At 34.1% G+C, this 23,432-nt stretch overlaps 1 protein-coding gene and 1 long non-coding RNA gene across 3 annotated transcripts; both read left to right on the top strand.

Moving 5' to 3' along the window:
* The first annotated feature begins 1,354 nt into the window (after positions 1-1,354).
* LOC131943645 (uncharacterized) lies at positions 1,355-22,896 on the top strand. Of its 2 annotated transcripts, XR_009386919.1 has the most exons (4): positions 1,355-1,459; positions 3,240-3,338; positions 21,294-21,349; positions 22,826-22,896. It is a non-coding gene; the product is annotated as an uncharacterized LOC131943645 (long non-coding RNA). The 2 variants fall into 2 exon arrangements; XR_009386920.1 differs by lacking the exons at positions 1,355-1,459; positions 3,240-3,338 and adding an exon at positions 20,380-20,452.
* Positions 4,026-13,005, top strand: LOC131943631 (uncharacterized). The gene is made up of 5 exons (XM_059303832.1): positions 4,026-4,063; positions 6,069-6,218; positions 8,084-8,179; positions 10,451-10,509; positions 11,590-13,005. The coding sequence occupies exons 1-5, from the start codon at positions 4,054-4,056 to the stop codon at positions 12,889-12,891; spliced, it is 1,617 nt and encodes a 538-aa protein (XP_059159815.1). The 5' UTR covers positions 4,026-4,053; the 3' UTR covers positions 12,892-13,005.
* Positions 22,897-23,432: the final 536 nt, after the last annotated feature.

The raw sequence follows: 23,432 nt of genomic DNA, 5'->3' as shown, positions 1-23,432 counted from the left end.
CACCATTTATTATACCCTACCTAACCTCTAAATTTCCTGCGCTAAATGTTACTTCCCTCCCAATTGTTCCTATTCTACAGAATTATGTGTACTGTTTATTTACATTCTTTAATATCAATATAACTAAAATAGACTTTAGTTTGAAGGGTAATGAAAACATGTAAACAAAAGGGACTCTACTCAAAATCTATGCGAATACTTATATGCAGTGGCGTAGGCAGGGGGGGTTAGGGGGGGTCAACCCCCCCCCCCCATAGACCCCTTGGTATATATATATATATATAAAGTATAAGGGGGGGTGCAAATCGAAAGTTTGAGGGGGGGGGGGGGTTGCAAATCGAAAGTTTGAGGGGGGGGGGGGAGTCTGGAAGAAACACTGCATGTAGCATATATAACAGAAGAGCTATGGTTGTTTATATCATTTTGCATTCGTCCGGTAAACATTTCAGTAAAATATCTTAAATAAACCGGGAGTGATCTCCCCTAAACTTTCTCGAATATTCTTACGCTTTAAATGGTAGTAGATAACGTGATCAAACACGACACTCTCACAGCAGTCCTAACAGTCATGTATAAATGTGTCATCTAGTCCATATGGTCTTTGTGCTAAATTTCTCTTTTGCAAATTTTTTGTTGTTTTTTCTGGTTGCGCATTTTTCTGTTTGCGCTTTTTTTCTTTTTGCGCTTTTTTCCGTTTGCGCTTTTTTCTGTGTGCGCTTTTTTCTGTTTGCGCTTTTTTCCGTTTGCGCTTTTTTCTGTTTGCGCTTTTTTCCGTTTGCGCTTTTTTCCGTTTGCGCTTTTTTCTGTTTGCGCTTTTTTCTTTGTGCGCTTTTTTCTGTTTGCGCTTTTTTCTCTTTGCGCTTTTTTCTGTGTGCGCTTTTTTCTCTTTGCGCTTTTTTCCGTGTGCGCTTTTTTCTCTTTGCGCTTTTTTCCGTTTGCGCTTTTTTCTCTTTGCGCTTTTTTCTGTGTGCGCTTTTTTCCTTTGCGGTTTTTGTTTTGCGCTTTTTTCCGTTGCGCTTTTTTCCGTTGCGGTTCTTTCTGGGAACCGTGTTTTTTACCTCGTGAATTAAAAGATCAGCTGGCGCGCACATGAAGTCGTGTTACTAAACGTTTCGTAGCTACAAATTAGATCAACAACATTAGATCAAACAATGACACATTGCCGGTGAGTTTTTTAAAAAAGGATTTGCTATTTTTATTTGTATCCCATTTTACACCAACATCATGGATTCTCCACTGCGAGCTCAAAGCCTACACGTTTATGTTTAAGGTTGCACACCATGTTTGTGATTAAGATTGCACACTATGATTTGAAAAGGGAGCACTAGTTCTGATTTGCGCGGTACGCGGAAATGAACAGTTGTATTTCCATCATCTTGTCCACGAACAACATTTAAAGTGATATTAATGAGAACATCCATTTAAATTTCAAAAATTCGATCGGCCAGAGGTTTACATGGTAATAAAATACATATGTTAACTTTACAAACGATGTTTGGTAATCTCACGATATAGCGTCGGAAATTATCTGGTAATGTTTGTTGAGTTTCGGGAACATTCGTTACTGTAAACCATAGTTTATTTGACCGTTGAAATAAGAATAAAGTCTAGCGCATTAAACTAATGTTTAACTTAATTTTATGTTTAATTGACAGAAAATGAGCAACAATTAGTAAATCTGAATATTATTAATAAAGTCAAGTGTAGTAATTAATCTCTTTTTAATAAAGAAACAAAAAAGAACTTGCAGAAGATTTGCGACAACTACAGCTAGATTTAGTAAAGTAAGACGATTAGATTTACTATAATTAAAAGTAGAGAAGAACTAGAACAATGTTCAGTTGCAGCAATAATTAGCACATACACTTAAAATAAATAGAAATACAAAATAATTAGCAAAACAGTATTTAAAATGCAATCAAAATCAATCCATGCACATTTTAAAACATTATGTATTAAAAATAATATGGCGGCAAATAAATGATGGTTTACAGTATTTTCGACTACGCCATGGTTTTACTGTTTTTTACTGCTGTACAATTCCGGAATAATAACCGACGCTCTATCGTAATTTTACCCAATATTTAACATGAACAGATTTCTTATAGTTCACGTACCATGTAATTCAGACGTCTTCCAAACGTCCAAAAATATTGAGTCATACTGTCCATCTAATCACTAATGGACGCGAGCGAGAAGGTATTCGAGAAGCCCATTAATTAATTTAAAAATCGTGCAAGGCTTAGTTTAGTTACAATTAATATGGTTATACAATCCTGTCAGTCTGGTTTTTTTTGGACTTTACTGAAGATTGAATGTATTTGATGTTTTTAATATTTTTGGTAACTAAATAAAAAATAAAAAAGCAAAAATTATTTGGTTTTCACGTGTAATGGCGACATAAACAATTTGATCCTGCTATTTGATAGGCTGCCATAAAATTTATTGTAAACATTGTAAGCGAAAACAAAGGAAAACTATGTCATGGGGTCTAAATTTGCATTGTTTTATTAAAAACTATTTCTGCAAAGTTTTATAAACAAATAGTTATCCATCACGGAGGCAATATTTGTCTTACGAAAGTGAAAATAAATAAAAATGTAGCCTTAAACTCAACAAATTATTTTCAAGTTCTCTGGAGTTGCAACTTTTATAGCATTGATTCTAAAAATTTAAAATTTCTGAATTAATTTTAAGCGTAAGTTTTTGTTTTTACGGTAGCTTTGTTTACTAAATCTAAAAAAAAGCACGTTTTAATCCTTGTCAACAACATGATGGGTGGAGTCAACTCGCTGGCGCCCATTGAACGGGTTTTAAACCATAGAAAACAACCGCAGTTTTCATTTAAACTCAGAGCCAGTGGATCTGCTAAGCTCAGAGCGGTCGATGTGCTAAGCTCAGAGCAGTGGATGTGCTAAGACAGCACAGTTTACCGAGCTTTCACATTTAACATTTTCCTAAATTGTGTAGACACGTACATACTATTCTACCATGCGTGTGTGTGTGTGTGTGGGGGGGGGGGGTTCTTCAACTCTTTTAATGATGATCTATCTGTTTAAAGACATGACAGGCTGAAAAAGGGGGGGGGGGGCTGAGCTAGAAAAACTTATGAAACATTATTTTATCACTTTTTTAAATATCTTGCTTTTTTTTCAAAGAATTGTGTATACTAGTAAGCGGTGGGTAGAAAGGACATCATTTTAAACTGTAAAAGCTCTCTTACTTTGCAACATGTATAGACAGATACGATGATTTGAAGGGAGGTGATTTTGATCAAAATGGGAAGAACCCTTTAGCCATGTTAATGAAGAGGAATGTGAATATATTGCTTTGAGAAGGTAACGTATTAAGTTTTGATTCTCACTAAAGTTCTTCTTTTCTCTATTTGTACATAGAATAACTTGGTTTACGCCTGCAAACAGTGATCCTCTCATATGGATATAGTCATTCAGTATTAAATGTATATACTGCACATGAAATAATCTAGAGCACATTACAAGAGTGCAGTAGGGACATAGAACTCCACATGCCTGTTACAGTAGACCAATCCAGATACAACAAGACGTCACCAAGTGGTGATCAGTTGTGCACCCTAAGGAGTCGGGATAATCTCGTTTTAGACGTAATCTTGCACAACATTGCAAGTAAATTTGCTCTCGCAAATCTGGTGGCCCAGGCGGAGTAGAGTTCACCTATTTATGTGACCAAGGCATATGATGTGACCGTAAATAGGGTCAGATACCCATCAGAGCTGGTTTATTGCAGCATCATCATGAGTTCTTGAGATCTAGTGCTGAAGATATTAGATGACCGTACATGATATGTTTATGGTTGTGTTAGTCAAACGTTTAAAGCATGTAGGCCTACTGTTTCCCAATGTTTAAAGTTGCCAACTATTTTCCCCATTTAGAAACGACAGTGATGTGAAGCACAAATAACACATTGTTTATTCTTAGGTGTGCGAAACATTAAAAGTAATACATTAAATCCACTAATTTTTTTTAAACAGATTCTGATATATCCTGTTGTGTTTACGAGAAGGGTTCTTCAAAAATGGAACCAGGTAGCCTATAGTTTAAATTCTACACATAGATTTTGAATATTAATTTATATAATGTACTTACTTAATCCTCGTCACTCCCTGTTGAGTAAAGGGCAGCAACAAATCTTCGCCATTTCACTCTGTCCTGGTTGAGCCACTTCAATTCATGCCAGGTCTTGCCAGTAGCCTGCACTTCTTCCATCTCTCTCCTCCATGCTCTTAGTTCATCATATAAAAGATGTTAGTACAGTGATCTTAAGCACCATAGTTTTACTTTAAGGATACATACATGCTTAACCCACACCAGTGGTTCCCATACAGAGCAGTATCGCTACCGGAGGATGGGAGTGTTTGGGTTTGTTTTGGGGTTAATAGAAAGATGTATTGCATTGAGAGGTTTGAAGATTAAACGTGTGTCTTCTACAAAGACAGTTCGGAAAGGTTTGTTTTAAGAATATCATTAACAACAACAACAGATTGTCGACTGCGGAAGAGAACCTTAGGCCGCTAAATCATGTATACTTTCTATGAAAAAACTATAAAAATTAACAGCTTAGTGGGCAAGAGGAAAAGAATAGGCGATGAATGTAGGCCCTATACATATATATATATATATATATATATATATATATATATATATATATATATATATATATATATATATAATTCTCCATTACCTCTTATATAAAACAGTTAAATTTCATCGAGTTGACCGAGGTGAACATGGATTGGGTTCTTACGTATCTTCAGATGTCATAAATAATAGTCTCAGTCCAAATGGATGCTATATGCGAGATAGCAGTCCTGTGGCTTACAATGCCGTTGGTTACAACTCTGGCGGACTTTTTTCTTCAGGGGGGGGGGCACTTGATATTTTCAGGGGGGGGGGCGGACTAAATTTGCCGGGATGGCGGTCACTAGGAAAAGTATATTATTTATATATAAATTCTATTAGTGCGGGGCGGGGGGGGGCGGTAGACTTTCTTTGGGGGGGGGGGGGGTGGTGGCTCCGAAGAGATGCCTAGAAAAACTCTGACACTAGTACCAGATCTGTAGACTTACAGTCCGTAGATGCATTTAAATTCGTACTAGTTCTAGATCTCACACCAGATGGATTTCAAATAGGATATAGCATTCCTTACAACACAGGCGGATATCCATCTTGTATGAGACCTTGTATAAGGCCGCCTGCTTTTGGACGTCCAATGGCGGTTCTATTCCAGGTGATACATCGGTTTATCTGTTGGGTTTTGTTAAATATAATAGGCCTAAACTTTCTTATATGAAACAAAAGGGATTGACTACTTCCGGTCAGCGGAAATTATTCAAAATTCGACAGAAGGCAGAAACTTTTTAATTACATGTGAAATTTCATTTATCTATCTGAAATAGAACTCCAGCTATAGGCTTATAAAAAATTAAAGTAGAAAAAGTTCCACTTCCGGTTATCAAAAATCGCTCAAAAGTTGATGCGGATCTCCGATTTTGATATAATACTTATATATGAAATTTGATCAACCTAGTTGTAACTGTACTCAAGTAATCGTGTTTACAGACACACACATACACACACACACAGATACGGACAGTGGCGTAGGCAGGGGGGGTTTGGGGGGGGGGGGGGATACGAACAAGCTTGCAAAACTATGTTATTCCTCAGGGAGTCGTAAAATGTCCAGATTTGCAAAAAATCTCAATTTTTTTTGCGCGGTTTCAAGACTTTCTCTATACTTCGTGTATACGATAAAGTAAAAATCAAGCACTATTTCTGTTTCAATTATTAATGAACTGATATAGTTAACTCGCCTAGCAAAAGAAAAATCTAGTTTCAGTTTAAAAGCCAAAATAAGTAACGCAGCTTATGTATATTGAATGTATATTGAGTTTTACACATGCAGTGTTTCTTTCAGACTTTTTCTCGGGGAGGGGGGTGTTCACTGGATATTTTATTTTGGTGGCGGACTAAATTTTCCGGGGCGGCGAACACGTGTAAAAGATTATATTTTCTATATAAATTTAATTTCAGGCTTAGGCCCACGTCCATGCGGGCCACCTGACATGACTCCATATGGCTGCTGTATGTTTAACAGTCCATTTGAAACATCGGCTCAACTGTATTATGACCCATCTACTGGGACAACTGGGTTTTTCAATAGGAAACCAACCAATAAACTTGGTGACTACTGTAGCTGTGATTGATGTAGCTGTGATTGATGTAGCTGTGATTGATGTAGCTGTGATTGATGTAGCTGCAATTGATGAAGTTGTGATTGCTGTAGCTGTGATTGCTGTAGATGTGAATGATGTAGTTGTGATTGGTGTAGCTGTGATTGATGTAGCTGTGATTGATATAGCTGTGATTGATGTAGATGTCATTGGTGTAGCTGTCATTAATGTAGCTGTCATTGATGTAGCTGTCATTGGTGTAGATGTCATTGATGTAGCTGTCATTGATGTAACTGTCATTGATGTAACTGTCATTGATCTAGCTGTCATTGATGTAGCTGTCATTGATGTAGCTGTCATTGCTGTAGATGTCATTGATGTAGCTGTCATTGATGTAGATGTCATTGGTGTAGATGTCATTGATGTAGCTGTCATTGATGTAGCTGTCATTGATCTAGCTGTCATTGATGTAGCTGTCATTGCTGTAGATGTCATTGATGTAGCTGTCATTGATGTAGATGTCATTGGTGTAGATGTCATTGATGTAGCTGTCATTGATGTAGCTGTCATTGATCTAGCTGTCATTGATGTAGCTGTCATTGATGTAGCTGTGATTGATGTAGCTGTCATTGATCTAGCTGTCATTGATGTAGATGTCATTGATGTAGCTGTCATTGATCTAGCTGTCATTGATGTAGCTGTCATTGATATAGCTGTGATTGATGTAGATGTCATTGGTGTAGCTGTCATTAATGTAGCTGTCATTGATGTAGCTGTCATTGGTGTAGATGTCATTGATGTAGCTGTCATTGATGTAACTGTCATTGATGTAAATGTCATTGATCTAGCTGTCATTGATGTAGCTGTCATTGATGTAGCTGTCATTGATGTAACTGTCATTGATGTAACTGTCATTGATCTAGTTGTCATTGATGTAGCTGTCATTGATGTAGCTGTCATTGATGTAGCTGCCATTGATGTAGCTGTCATTGGTGTAGATGTCATTGATGTAGCTGTCATTGATGTAACTGTCATTGATGTAACTGTCATTGATCTAGCTGTCATTGATGTTGCTGTCATTGATGTAGCTGTCATTGCTGTAGATGTCATTGATGTAGCTGTCATTGATGTAGCTGTCATTGGTGTAGATGTCATTGATGTAGCTGTCATTGGTGTAGATGTCATTGATGTAGCTGTCATTGATGTAGCTGTCATTGATGTAGCTGTCATTGATGTAACTGTCATTGATGTAAATGTCATTGATCTAGCTGTCATTGATGTAGCTGTCATTGATGTAGCTGTCATTGATGTAACTGTCATTGATGTAACTGTCATTGATCTAGTTGTCATTGATGTAGCTGTCATTGATGTAGCTGTCATTGATGTAGCTGCCATTGATGTAGCTGTCATTGGTGTAGATGTCATTGATGTAGCTGTCATTGATGTAACTGTCATTGATGTAACTGTCATTGATCTAGCTGTCATTGATGTTGCTGTCATTGATGTAGCTGTCATTGCTGTAGATGTCATTGATGTAGCTGTCATTGATGTAGCTGTCATTGGTGTAGATGTCATTGATGTAGCTGTCATTGGTGTAGATGTCATTGATGTAGCTGTCATTGATGTAGCTGTCATTGATGTAGCTGTCATTGATGTAGCTGTCATTGATATAGCTGTCATTGATGTAGTTCTGTAAGTCACGAATCTGAGTGCGGCAAGCAGCCAGAAAATCTTGCAAACTGTTTTCCCAATCTAAATTTACACGAATGGGAGTGAGGTAAAGCATAGATTGACATTATGAGATGTTCACGACATTAGAAGAAATCAATCGAACCTATTTCCTTGTTTTTTTTTCTTTCCATGTTGAAACGCAAGGTGTATCGGAGGATCGTGGAAAGAACACTTCAATGGACCGGCATCTCGACGAAAGCTCTTCCCCATCAAATAAGAGTTCATTCACGGACCTCTCGGGTAGGGTTTAAATATTTGATTAAACACCTTTTACATTTCACACTTTTTTTTCTACTCATATTAATCAAGAGAGGACAAAATCTCCACCTTAATTTTTGTGGCATCTTTAACTATCGTCTAACTCCTGTTTAAAAAATAATGTTCACTGATATTAAAATAAATGTGGTTATATAAACTTGAGGTGTAGCTTGTGGGGTGAGTTCGTCTTCGTTTTATTTACACACAAACACACACACATATATATATACCATATATAGAGAAAAACAAATCGCATTCTGCGGTGCCACAACTGCAAATTTGAATATTTTTCCCCGTAGAAACTTCCCCATGAGTATTCTCAACAAATTTCCAAAGCTTCATGCCAATTGGATGAAAGGTGTATTAATGCATAAAAGACAGACAAACAAATTAACAAACAAACACACACGCACACACACACATACATTGCATTATATATATATATATATATATATATATATATATATATATATATATATATATATATATATATATATATATATATATATATATATATATATATATATATACATACATATACATATACATATACATATATACACATACATATAAAAAGCAATGTATGTGTGTGTGTTTGTCCTTTGTGCAATATTAAACGAAGACGTTATTTGTTTTTTCTCTATATACGGTATATTAAAAAAAAGTCGATTTCGGTTTGACACCGTTCACCAGATCGCCATCAAATTTTAAGAAGTTGACGAGAACACTCCAAGAAAGGTTACTGCTGTGAAAAAATATATTTTTAATATCGCAAGAGCGGCGCCACGGGAGGGTGCGATTCTTATCTATATACGTATATCAAAAAATTGAAAGTCGGATGCGGTTTCGGAACCGTTTTGTCCGAGTGCCATAAAACTTTGAGGAGTTGATGAATACTCCCGAGAAGATTTGGGGTGGGGGGGGGGGGGGCTAATTTCGCACGGGCGGCCCACGCCAGGAACCGATTTGGCGCCGTGGAATTTCCTTGAGCGCTATGGTGCCTTCGTTCTTTTTAAATAGTTAGATAGACAATGGATATGATGGGGCGCCCGGCGGTGCATCGGCAGGGTAAGATTTAAAATCCCGGGCTATCCTGTTAGCGATATGACGCCTCCTATTTCCGTTTCAAACTTTGCGAAAGACTATGTAAAAGTTGTGTTTTAGAGTCGTTCACTATACGTAATCAAGCGCGTCCGCTGGCGCCCCGGCAGAGTATTATTTGGCAAACGGGCTTTTTTGGGAAGTAGTGTAGGAACCCCGTACCCTTATAAATATGGCTCAAATGGAGCCAGTGTTTACATTTAAATAACTCAGTTTTCAAAAAACCAGGTCACGCGTCTAAAATATAGGATTGGTAAAGCATTGATAAAACCCTTCTAATATATTTCGTAAGATTTTGATTTTGTCTTTTATGCATTGCAACACCTTTTATCTGATCGCCATGAAACTTTGGGAAGTTGTTAAGAATAGTACTGGGCAGGTTTCTGGGGGAAAAAAGAATTCAATTTCGCACGGACGGCGTCACGGCAGGGTGCGATTTGGAGCCCTGGATATCGCAGGGACGGGCAAGCTAGTATTGAATCTAACTTTCACATATTATTAAAAAATACAAGTTGGAATATATAGAATTTACTTTCAAAACACCAAAAGAAGTAAAGTTCCTCTTTGTTTCTTGAACTCTGCATTTAATGGGTTTGTAATTAATTCCCACACAAATTCATTAACTGTTTTCAATTAGATAATTAGTTAAGCGTTTGCTATAAAAATATATATAATATTGCTTGAACCTAGATTTTGCGATTTTTTTAAAACTGATTTATTTTAATTTTAAATTTTTGTTCGACAAAAAATTATGAAAGTTTTCATCGATGTTGATTGTACTTATATTAATGCTATAATAGTGAATTTGAACGCATTTTCATTTTCCATTCCAACAATCTAAAATTAATAAACAATGACTAATAATTAAGTTTTAAAGTAATTTTTTTTATCCTAATGTATTCTTTGTTAACATTTGTGTTGTTATAGTTATATATATATATATATATATATATATATATATATATATATATATATATATATATATATATATATATATATATATATATATATATATATATATATATATATATATATATATATATATATATATATATATATATATATATATATATATATATATATATATATATATATATATATATATATATATATATATATATAATTGTAATGCCCCTTCTTCCATATTCATAGATGGCTGCAGGATAAATATTAGCAGACCACATACTGTAAAGCATGAAGAAAACTTGAGGGTAAGTCTGTATAAGAGTCAGTATTATAGAATTTAGTTTGACGGTTTGTTGAGTAGCATGTAAGGTGATATGCATGCATAACATTTAAAAATGGTACGAGCGGCTCAAATATTATTTGGCAGGATTTTTAGTAAATCTAGTAAATTAATTTCAAACCCATTTTAACTCTACGATTTCATAACTTTCCATATACATTAATCTCTGATGACACTGAAATGATTTCACAAGTTGAGTCTACTAAACATTAGATTAGTCATTTATACATAAATAATGATCCCTAAATTAAATTTTGCAGGAGTGAAAACATTGTGCTATTCCTATTTTCTGCCACCAAATGTTTTTACTGTACAAATATAAAAGTAAATTCTACTTATTGTACAGTAGCATTATTAAATTAATTTTATGATTTTTGAAAAATAAAGAAATCAAGTAAATGTTTTAAAAGTAAATTTTTTGCTCCACCTAAAACAACTCTCGCTACGTTTTTCCCAAGCATTTATGCGTCTGCTACATTGTGAAAGTACTATTAGACAGTGATAGATTTTTTGTTATATTGATGGTGAATTTTTAACATCCCCCAACTCATATTGAAACAGACTAAGATCTAGTTTCTACCAATGGTTGTTGGATTTAGAAATGAATCGATTATAGTTTCTAGTAGTGAAATAATTTCATTTCCTTGAATATAAGTAGAGCTATACCGTACTGACCAAAAGTTTGACTTTATTGTTATAGATAACTTTTTTTTGCAAAATATGTTACTGTTTAATTGAAATTTTAAGAACAAAGAAAGATATAACAAATATTAGATTTATAATGCTCTTAAAAATTATGAGTACTAAGAAATAATAGTTATATTTTCTCTATCTTAGTGTTGTAAAATATAACTTTTAGTACGGCTATCGAGTTTTGAACAAACATAGAATTCTGGTTTCCCCTGGTGTCAGATATGCATTCAACTTTAGCTGAACTGGATAAAATAACTACCTTACATTTGATGGATGCTATGCTACATATGTTTATATTTTACAGCTATCCAATATTTTCTAGCTATACAGTATTTTGCTTCTCTGTTTCCAGAAAAGTATGAATATACAACCTAGTGTCGATCTGCTCCTGATTGGAAAAACCGGAAATGGCAAAAGTGCGACTGGAAATTCCATTGTAGGAAAACGAAAGTTTGCGAGCGAGTCCGGTACATCTTCTGTGACGAAAGAGTTCGACGCCGATATCACAGAACACAAGGGTCGTCAGATTAAAGTCGTGGATGGTCTGGCATTTTGTGACACATGGCTGGATAATGAACGGTCAGTTGAGCAGTTGAATGATGAAGCAAAATTGGCTCTGGCAGCCAATCCTGAAGGCTATCATGCTTTTCTTCTCGTCCTGAAATACGGCAATAGGTTTACACGTGAAGAACAGGAGTCGGTTGTGTTGTTAAAGAAAATATTCGGAGATGATTTCGTTCAAACCTTTTGTATTTTAATTTTGACATGCGGAGATGTTTTTCATCAAGATCAGGAGGAAACAGATCCAGTAAGATCGGACTTCTCAGACTGGTGCCAAAAGCAAGATGGCGCCTTTAAGGATTTGCTCGAGGAGTGTTGCAATAGGGTGATTTTGTTTGATAATAAAACCAAAGACGAGAAAAAGAAAAAAGAACAAATTGATAATTTAATTCAAATGGTTGATGAGTTGAGATTTCGCGATCGACGTTATACGGAAGTTCACTATGAAAAGGCTCGGAAAATCAAAGATAATGTGGCAGCCAAACCAAAGGTGCTCAAGACAAACGGCGAGACCACGGTCAAAGAAGAACGTCCAGTTGCTGGCCAGCCGCAAGTCTCACATGAGACAGTAGACTTAGTCACACTTGACAAGATGTTGAGTCAAACTAATACTGTCCAGGTCTTACTGGCTAAGCAGGATGAATTTTCTGGAGCTCTTCAAGAACTTACTCAAACCTTGGATTCTCTACAAAAACAGGTTTTTGATGAAAGCGCTATCTCTCGCAGACGTATTGAAGAAATACAACAAATTCGACAACAGGAAGAAGAAATGAAACAGGTATTCGATAAAGAGCTGAAATATCAAAGAGAGGATTATGAAAATCAAATTGAGGACTTAAAACGCGATGAGTTACAGAGGAGGGAAATAGAACGCAATCATCAGAAGAGATTTGAAGATCTGGTGCAACAGAGGCGAGACACGGAACGCGGACCTCAAAGGATTCCCAGAGTAATGGAACAAGCAGGACAAGCACAGCAAGGAGGGGGAACGTTTGACCTCAAAAATAATCTTTCGGAAAGCCTGAAACAGGTACAGGAAGGACTGAAGCAGGTGGAGAATGCACAGATAAACTTAAGTCAGCAGCCGTCTTAAGTTTAGGTGATAATCCCAGTGTTGCCTCAACCGTGTGTCATTAATGAGCTGTGAAAAATCAAAGTTCCGTTAATTTATACACGTGTTGGCACCATAACGCAGGTGGCGTTTAGGCAGCGGAGTTTTTCTTCTCTTATTTTAATGAAAATAAAGTAAATAGCACTGGCTGTTTGCAAAATACAAATGTTGTATAGAAAATTTTTATTTTCCAAATTTAATTCAAGTTAATTCATTGAAGTAAGCGTATCGATAACAGTGTTTCTTCCAGACTTTTTTCTCCTGGGATACACTTGAAATTCTTTGGGCGAGCGGACAACAATTTCTAGGGGAGCGGACACTGTCAAAAGTATTTTCTATATAAATTCCATTTCGTTCGGGGGAGATGCCTGGAAGAAACTCTGATCAATAAGACATTGCTCTTACAGACTAGAATGTCTTTTTTAAAGTTGCAATAAATTGCTTTTCCTTTCATTCTTTCATTCGGGCTTGTGGTTGAATTGTTAGCACCAGTTTGGTTGTGTGCTATATTACTTTTAGGTATTACGTTTGTTCATAGTGGACCCTTGAGGACGGTTACAAATATAATTTATTTCGAAAGTGATAACTATATTTTACATATACTTAATTCAGAAGTTCAATTTAATATCAATTGTTAACCCTCATGGTGAAAGAATGCAGTAATTTATATAACTCGTATATACATATTTAATCGAATAACAAATCAATTAAAGGGGGAGGGGTAGGCTCTGTTACAAAAAAAACTTTTTTAATACTCGTTAGGAAACAATTGTTTCTCTATAGTTGTTTTACAGTACATCTGCATACGTGTTTCCACTACATTAAACCGGGAGTTATCTCCCCTAATCTTTCTCGAATATTGTTATATGAAACAACAGAGGATGGAAACTTTTTAAAATAGATTAAAATCTCGTAGAAAAAAAGAATTGCACACCAAGTGAACGCCAAATAAAATGTGTATAGTAGTGCGGAATATTATGAGTACTTTATAAAATCATATGCGTTTTGTGAGAAATGGGAAATAGTGTAAATTATTACTTTTGGTCAACGGAAATCGCTCAAAATTCGAAAGATGGCAGGGTATTAGATCTTTTACTTACATGCGAAATTACATTTATCTATCTGAAATCGTACTCAAATTATAGGCTTTTGAAAAATTTAAAGTAGAAAAAGTTCCACTTCCGTTTATCGGAAAGCGCACACAAGTTTTTTTCGGATTTACGATTTTGTTATAATAGTTGTATATGAAATTTCATTAACCTAGCTGTTACGATACTCAAGTTATCGTGTTTACACACAAACACAGACAGAATTGGATACTCTATTATGCATAAAACACAAACATTTTGATAAACCTAGATTTATAATTTTTCCCCGATTAAAATAAGTCCTGTATATCCTAAATGTGAGGAGGGACTGAAGAGTAAAACCGTAAAAACTGTCAAAACTTCATGTGATTTTTGTTCAGGTTTACAATACTTTCTCTATACTCTTTAAACGAGAAAGTAAAAATTGGTGGAAAAATCTTGGTAACTATGAAAATGGCGGCAATTTTGAAAAATCAACCCCTTCGTAGGATTTCCACCATTCATAAAATATTATATTTTAAGCCAAATAAACAATGATTTCATAATCTTCTACCATATTTTTGGATTACTCAGCCTCGTGACAACCCTTCAGATAAAAAGTGTTCCAAAAGTCTAGCTTTGCCAAGTGTCGCCTCTATAGGTAGGTTCTAGCTCTAAATGAATTCCACTCAACAAAACAGCTGATGATGTGTTTCTGGTAGTTTGAGAAGGAAACAAATCGGCCAAGAAACAAAATAATATATCTAATATAATATTCGGCACGTTACTCTACATGATTTTGGATACGCACCATGATTAGAAAAGCAAGCACCTTTTCGACTACCATCTACTGCAAATGAACGGATATGTGTACTTCGTCTGGTCAAAAGACGCCATTCTATTCTTACCATCTTTTTAACCCATATTATCCCAAGGTCTCAAATTATTATAATTTTTTGATATGGTTTAGCTTTTGGGCACTGAATTAAGGAATGACTATGGATTTTTTTTTAAATCAATACTTTTTTAAATATCGATTTTTTAAGAAATGGGACGCTAGCAACGAACGGCCCCATGTACATTTATTGAAAAATGAAATCATTTTTCACGAAATATGGCTAATCACGCGAAAATTAAGCTGTATACTGATTTTGTATTGTTAGACCAATGATTCCATTGTTTAGGACAGCTAAAAATATTGATAATGATCAATTGGGTTAGCCATACCATGGTCTAAAATGCAGAAATTATGTTCAAAAGTCTAGTTTTCTTTCAATCTAGCATCCATCAAAGTGAACAACACTTGGAAATAAGTAAAGCTGTACATAAATATTTGCATCTGTGTTTCACGTTAGTGTCCAATAAATGTGACGTTTGTGTAACAATCTACATGGGGCCATTCGTTGCTAGCGTCCCACTCATGGGACGCTTGTTGCACACTTGATATAACGAAGTAGTAAAAAAAAAATGCTATTTTTAAATTTTTATCAGATAGAAATATGGTACTGCTACAAGTTTCAAATGTATTTTGCACTTAAAATGTTAATATTTTAGAAGATATGCATTTTCCTGTGCGCATGTTTTCTTTTTTCCGCCATTTTGAATAGTCCTGCAAATCAGGCACTATAACATTTTTCTAATTTAATTTTTTTTCACAAAACACACACAAATTCAATAGTCTAGCCATTTTCAAATACAATGAAACATATTTTGTGTTTTAACTAGTTTTTAATAAATTTTAGCAATTTTTTTTACAAGCGTCCCATAAGTGGGACGCTAGCAGAATATGGGTTAATGAAAGATTTTCAAAGTAAAACCTGCAGGTTTAAGTGGTAAATAAATCGGTTGAATTTTTAAAACTTATTTAGCATTAGGTGGATGTTTAAATATACTATTGAAATATGTACTAGCACGTCTTTAGAAGTATTTCGCTCCATAAGCTGAAACAAATTAAATCAATTTTATTTTAATTTAATAGTTAAATCTAGTGGGTTAATCTAATCAGATCTAGATAAAATAAAATGAAAGGCACCAGCCACAAACAGAAAGATCTAGATCTAGACTATATAATATCAACAGAGTAGATGTTGCATTGGCTCCGTTAGTTTTTCTCTTCGTATATTAAAACATCGCCGTGTTGAACATTAAGAATGTTGATGAAATCAAACTGTTCTTTATGATTTATTTTTGTTTTCAGTTTTCGTATAAAGTATAATCTATAGAATGTTTGGTATTACCTGTAGATTTGCCACGCAGTTTTTCTGTAGTGGGGGACGGGGGTAATAAGTCTAACACATTGACCTACTATATTGGTTTTGTCAAGATTAAACGTTTGAATTAATTTTCTATTGTTATTTGATCGTTTAAGCGTTTACCCCCCCCCCCCCCTCTAGTGTTAAAACTTTTCAAAAAATTAATGCAACAAACTCTACCCACACTGGTTATCAATATTTATGGTATTATAGCACCAGCCATTTGCTAGCTGAGAACTAAAGAAAAATAGATTAAATCAGAGAGCATTCGGTTAAAGCCTTGTTGCAAAATCTACACTTGTATTGATTTGCTCGATATATATATATATATATATATATATATATATATATATATATATATATATATATATATATACACTCACAAACACACACACATTATATATATATATATATATATATATATATATATATATATATATATATATATATATACACTCACAAACACACACACACATTATATATATATATATATATATATATATATATATATATATATATATATAATGTCTTAGCCAGGAACCTGTTATAGAGATGAAATATCTCACGGTCATTGCTACTTTAATGAAAAATATATTACCGATCTGACATCATAAGGAAAGCTTCTATGATATTAATATGTCTATTAAGCTATTTTCTCCACTGTTGAAGAGCATGAGGCAGTTACGGGAATCTATGATGCGCTTGTCCTATATGTAAATATTCAGATATCATTGATTTTCTAGAGTTCAGACTGGTGCATTAATGGTATATTCTTTCATCGCGTCGTAGGTCGTTACTCAAAAAAAAACAAAAAAAAAACAAATGTATATATATATATATATATATATATATATATATATATATATATATATATATATGTATATATATTTATATATATATATATATATATATATAAGAGTGGGTTTGTTTGACGTGATATTTTACAAATGAGATTACTACATGCACATTCTAATGCAAAATTAAATCTCAAGCTTTTTTTTATGTTATCATAGGTATATATTTATAATATAATTAGCACGTTACCCGAAGGCATTGTCATATTAGTTATGTTGTGTTTATTAAGTAAAATCCTAAACTGTGCAAAATGTTGCGTATCTGTTTTCTGTTTCTATTCTTTACTCGCACTTTGTTTTGAAAGTCTATCCATCACCTTTCAATGAAAAGATATGTTATATTAAATTAAGTTATTATTATGAGATTTATATTAAATATTACAAAAACAGCAATATTTATCATCTAATGTTATAAATATATTAATTAAGAGTTTTCTTTGATACCATCACTACATTTAATAAAAATAAAAAGAATAATGTCGGCAATAGCTACTTTTGTAAATCTTAAAGCACTTCCTACTGATTCTCTTGCTCACAACAACTCTGGCAGTACGTGAAACAATGCTACTCAAGATCAAACCTGACTAGTATATCTATAGACTGGACACAAGATCAAACCTGATTAGTTGATACACAACACAAGATCAAACCTGACTAGTTGATACACAAGATCAAACCTGACTAGTTGATTCACAACACAAGATCAAACCTGACTAGTTGATACACAACACAAGATCAAACCTGACTAGTTGATACACAACACAAGATCAAACCTGACTAGTAGATACACAACACAAGATCAAACCTGACAAGTTGATACACAACACAAGATCAAACCTGACAAGTTGATACACAACACAAGATCAAACCTGACTAGTTGATACACAACACAAGATCAAACCTGACTAGTTGATACACAACACAATATCAAACCTGACTAGTATATACACAAACTGGAAAGAAGATGGGGAGTCAGGAAACCTGCAACCTTCTGGTAAAATCAGCCAGCTTCTGTTGTTCTACTTCTGGATTGTTTGAACTGATTGACTGAGTTCTAGGCACTCTCTTATGTGTTAGTGTGGTTTTTACCTCGTGAATTAAAAGATCAGCTGGCGCACACATGAAGTTGTGTTACTAAACGTATCGTAGCTACACATTAGATCAAACAATGACACATTGCCGGTGAGTTTTTAAAAAAATGATTTGCTATTTTTATTTGTATCACATTTTACACCAACATCATGGATTCTCCACTGCGAGCTCAAAGCCTACACGTTTATGTTTAAGGTTGCACACCATGTTTGTGATTAAGATTGCACACCATGATTTTAAAAGGGAGCACTAGTTCTGATTTAAGCGGTACGCGGAAATGAACAGTTGTATTTCCATCATCTTGTCCACGAACAACAATTAAAGTGATATTAATGAGAACATCCATTTAAATTTTAAAAATTCGATCGGCCAGAGGTTTACACGGTAATAAAATACATATGTTAACTTTATAAACGATGTTTGGTAATCTCACGATATAGCGTCGGAAATTATCTGGTAATGTTTGTTGAGTTTCGGGAACATTCGTTACTGTAAACCATAGTTTATTTGACCGTTGAAATAAGAATAAAGTCTAGCGCATTAAACTAATGTTTAACTTAATTTTTTGTTTAATTGACAGAAAATGAGCAACAATTAGTAAATCTGAATATTATTAATGAAGTCAAGTGTAGTAATTAATCTCTTTTTAATAAAGAAACAAAAAAAAACTTGCAGAAGATTTGCGACAACTACATCTAGATTTAGTAAAATAAGACGATTAGATTTACTATAATTAAAAGTAGAGAAGAACTAGAACAATGTTCAGTTGCAGCAATAATTAGCACATACACTTAAAATAAATAGAAATACAAAATAATTAGCAAAACATTATTTAAAATGCAATCAAAATCAATCCATGCACATTTTAAAACATTATGTATTAAAAATAATATGGCGGCAAATAAATGATGGTTTACAGTATTTTCGGTGGTTTCCGGAACGGCTCGGGAGACTACGCCATGGCTTTACTTTTTTTTACTGCTGTACAATTCCGGAATAATAACCGACGCTCTATCGTATATTTACTCAATATTTAACATGAACAGATTTCTTATAGTTCATGTACCATGTAATTCAGACTTCTTCCAAACGTCCAAAAATATTGAGTCATACTGTCCATCTAATCACTAATGGACGCGAGCGAGTAGGTATTCGAGAAGCCCATTAATTAATTTAAAAATCGTGCAAGGCTTAGTTACAATTAATATGGTTATACAATCCTGTCAGTCTGGTTTTTTTCGGACTTTACTGAAGATTGAATGTATTTGATGTTTTTAATATTTTTGGTAACTAAATAAAAAATAAAAAAGCAAAAATTATTTGGTTTTCACGTGTAATGGCGACATAAACAATTTCATCCTGCTATTTGATAGGCTGCCATAAAATTTATTGTAAACATTGTAAGCGAAAACAAAGGAAAACTATGTCATGGGGTCTAAATTTGCATTGTTTTTTTAAAAACTGTTTCTGCAAAGTTTTGTAAACAAAGAGTTGTCGATCACGGAGACAATATTTGTCTTACGAAAGTGAAAATAAATAAAAATGTAGCCTTAAACTCAACAAATTATTTTCAAGTTCTCTGGAGTTGCAACTTTTATAGCATTGATTCTAAAAATTTAAAATTTCTGAATTAATTTTAAGCTTACGTTTTTATTTTTACGGTCGCTTTGTTTACTAAATCTCAAAAAAAGCACGTTTTTAATCCTTGTCATTAACATGATGGGAGGAGTTAACTCGCTGGCGCCCATTGAACGGGTTTTAAACCATAGAAAACAACCGCAGTTTTCATTTAAACTCAGAGCCAGTGGATCTGCTAAGCTCAGAGCGGTCGATGTGCTAAGCTCAGAGCAGTGGATGTGCTAAGACAGCACAGTTTACCGAGCTTTCACATTTAACATTTTCCTAAATTGTGTAGACACGTGCCTACTATTCTACCATGCGTGTGTGTGTGTGTGTGTGGGGGGGGGGGGGGGTTATTCAACTCTTTTAATGATGATCTATCTGTTTAAAGAGATGACAGGCTGAAAAGGGAGGAGGGGGGGGTGGGGCTAGAAAAACCTATTTTATCACTTTTATAAATATCTTGCTTTTTTTTCAAAGAATTGTGTATACTAGTATGCGGTGGGTTGAAAGGACATAATTTTAAACTGTAAAAGCTCTCTTACTTTGCAACATGTATAGACAGATACGATGATTTGGTGAGATGATTTTGATCATAATGGGAAGAACCCTTTAGCTATGTTAATGAAGAGGAATGTGAATATATTGCTTTGAGCAGGTAACGTATTAAGTTTTGATTCTCACTAAAGTTCTCCTTTTCTCTATTTGTACATAGAATAATTTGGTTTACGCCTGCAAACAGTGATTCTCTCATATGGATATAGTAATTCAGTATTAAGTTTAGATACTGCACATGAAATCAACTAGAGCACTATGCTAGATTGCAAGCAGGACATAGAGTTCCACGTGCCTGTTACAGTAGACCAATCCAGATACAACAAGACGTTACCAAGTGAGCTGTAGTGCACCCTAAGGAGTCGGGATAATATCGTTTTATACGTAATCTTGCACAACATTGCAAGTAAATATGCTCTCTCAAATCTGGTGGTCCAGGTGGAGTAGAGTTCACCTATTTATGTGACTTAGGCATATGACGTGACCGTAAATAGGGTCAGATACCCATCAGAACTGGTTTATTGCAGCGACAGTATAAGTTCTCGAAATCTAGTGCTGAAGATATTAAATGACTGTATTGTTATCAGTGTTTCTTGCAGACGTTTTTCTCCGGGGGGTGGGGGAATTTTCTCATTGGCGGACAACATTTTACGGGCGCACTGGTAAAAGTATATGTTTTCTATATAGATTCCATTTCGTTCAATGAAGAGCGGTAGACGTTCTTCGAAGAGATGCCTGAAAGAAACTCTAATTGTTTTATCTATGGTTGTGTTTGTCTGAGTATTAAAGCGTGTAATTTTGCCAATGTAAAAAGTTGCCAAATATTTTCCCCATTTAGAAACTACAAACGACAGTAATGCGAAGCACAAATTACTAATACTTTATTCTTAGGTGTGCGAAATATTTAAAGTAATACATTAAATCTACTTAATTTTTTTAAACAGATAAATCTTGTTGTGTTGACGAGAAGCTGAAAAGTGTTCTTCAAAAATGGTACCAGGTAGCCTATAGTTTAATTTCTACAAATAGATTTTGAAAATTAAATTATAATGTTTATAATGTACTTGCTTAATCCTCGTATGTAAGTAAAATTACTACTTCTATTTAACGGAAATTATTCCAAATTTGACAGAAGGCAGAGAATTTGATCTTTTATTTACATGTGAAATTTCATTTAACTATCTGAAATAGTACTCAAGTTATAGTCTTTTTGAAACATTGACAGTAGAAAAAGTTCCACTTCCGTTTATCGGAAATCGCTCAAAAATCGATACGTATCGACGATTTTGAAATAATACTTAAATATTAAATGTTATCAACTTAGCTTTAACGGTACTCAAGTTATCGTGTAACAGACACACGCAGACACATAATCAGACATACACACACACATACAAAAACACACAGACATACGTACAAGATTGCAAAACTATGCTTTTCCGACTCAGGGATGTGTAAAACATCGAGATTTGAAAAAATCTCGAATTTTTTTTGCACGATTACAAGACTTTCTCTATACTTCGTATATAGATCTACGAGAATGTAAAAATCAAGCACTATTTCCGCTTCAGTTATTAATGAACTGTAATTTTTAACTCCCAATAGTAAAAGAGAAATCTTGTTTAATTAAATAAAAGTAAATAAGTAATAAAAGTAATAAGTAAAATAAACCGAGAGTGATCTCCCCTAAACTTTCTCGAATATTCTAATATATCACAACGTGGGATCGCAATTCGGAATATAGACATGATTTTTGTTTACTTAAACTTTTAAAAATAGAGTAAAATCTAGTAGAAAACAGAATTATTAGTACTTAATAAATTTTCATGCGTTTTTTGAGAAATCGGAAATAGCGTAAATTAGTACTTCCGTTCAACAGAAATTATTCAAAACTTGACAGAAAGTAGAGAATTAGATTTTTTACTACAAGTAAAATTTCATTTATCTATCTGAAATAGAACTCACGTTATAGGCTTTTGAAAAATTCAAAGTAGAAAAAGTACCACTTCCGGTTATCGGAAATCGCTGAAAAGTTGATCAGGATCTACGATTTTGATAAAACACTTATATATGAAATTTCATCAATCTAGCTGTAACGGTACTCAAAATATTGTGTTTACACACACACAGACAGACACACAGACATACGGACAAGATTGCAAAATTATGTTTTTCCGTATCAGTGAGGTGTAAAACGTCGAGATTTGTAAAAATCTCGATTTTTTTTTTTTTGCACGATTACAAGACTTTCTCTATACTTCGCATATACGAGAAAGTAGTTTCTGTCTATTGAATGGTTTTCTAAATGGATTTTGAAGGTTTAGTCAAAAATGTTATGAAATATTACACGATCTTGCATGGGGGGGGGGGGGGCACTTGATATTTTCGAGGGGGGAGGGGGCCGGGGGCGGACTAAATTTTCCGAGGTGGCGAACATTTGTAAAAGTATATATTTTCTATATAAATTCCATTTCAGGCGGACGTCCATATTGTAACAGACCACCTTGCATGAACGCTGTTGGACGTTCGTATGGATGCCTGTTTAATGGATGCATTCCAGGTAATATATCGGGCAATCTGCTGAGTTTTGAGAATTATAATAGGCCTAAACTTTCTCCAATATTCTTACATAAAACAACATGAGATGGAAACTCGGGATACAGACATGATTGTTCATCCATTTTAATACTTTATTTTTTTAAATTAGAATAAAATCTCTAGAAAAAAGAATTGCACACCAAGTAAACGCCAAATAAAATGTGCAAAATACTGCAGAATTATTATTAGTAGGCTTACTTTATAAATTCACAAGCGTTTTTGTGAAAACGGAAATAGCAGCAAAAGTTACTACTTCCGTTCAACGGAAATTATTCCAAATTTAACAGAAGGCAGAGAATTTGAACTTTTACTTACATGTGAAATTTCATTTATCTATCTGAAATAGTACTAAAGTTATAGATTTTTGAAAAATTGAAAGTAGAAAACGTTACGCTTCCGGTTATCGGAAATTGCTGAAATGTTTACACGGATCTGCGATTTTGATATAATACTTATATTTGAAATTTCATCAACTTAGCTGTAAC

The sequence above is a fragment of the Physella acuta genome, unplaced genomic scaffold (genome assembly GCF_028476545.2).
Source record: "Physella acuta isolate Inbredline_101_S28 unplaced genomic scaffold, ASM2847654v3 ptg000464l, whole genome shotgun sequence".
Classification (NCBI taxonomy): Eukaryota; Metazoa; Mollusca; class Gastropoda; family Physidae; genus Physella; species Physella acuta.
The sequence above is the reverse complement of the archived record's forward strand: the minus strand, read 5'-3'. Positions and strand labels throughout refer to the sequence as shown.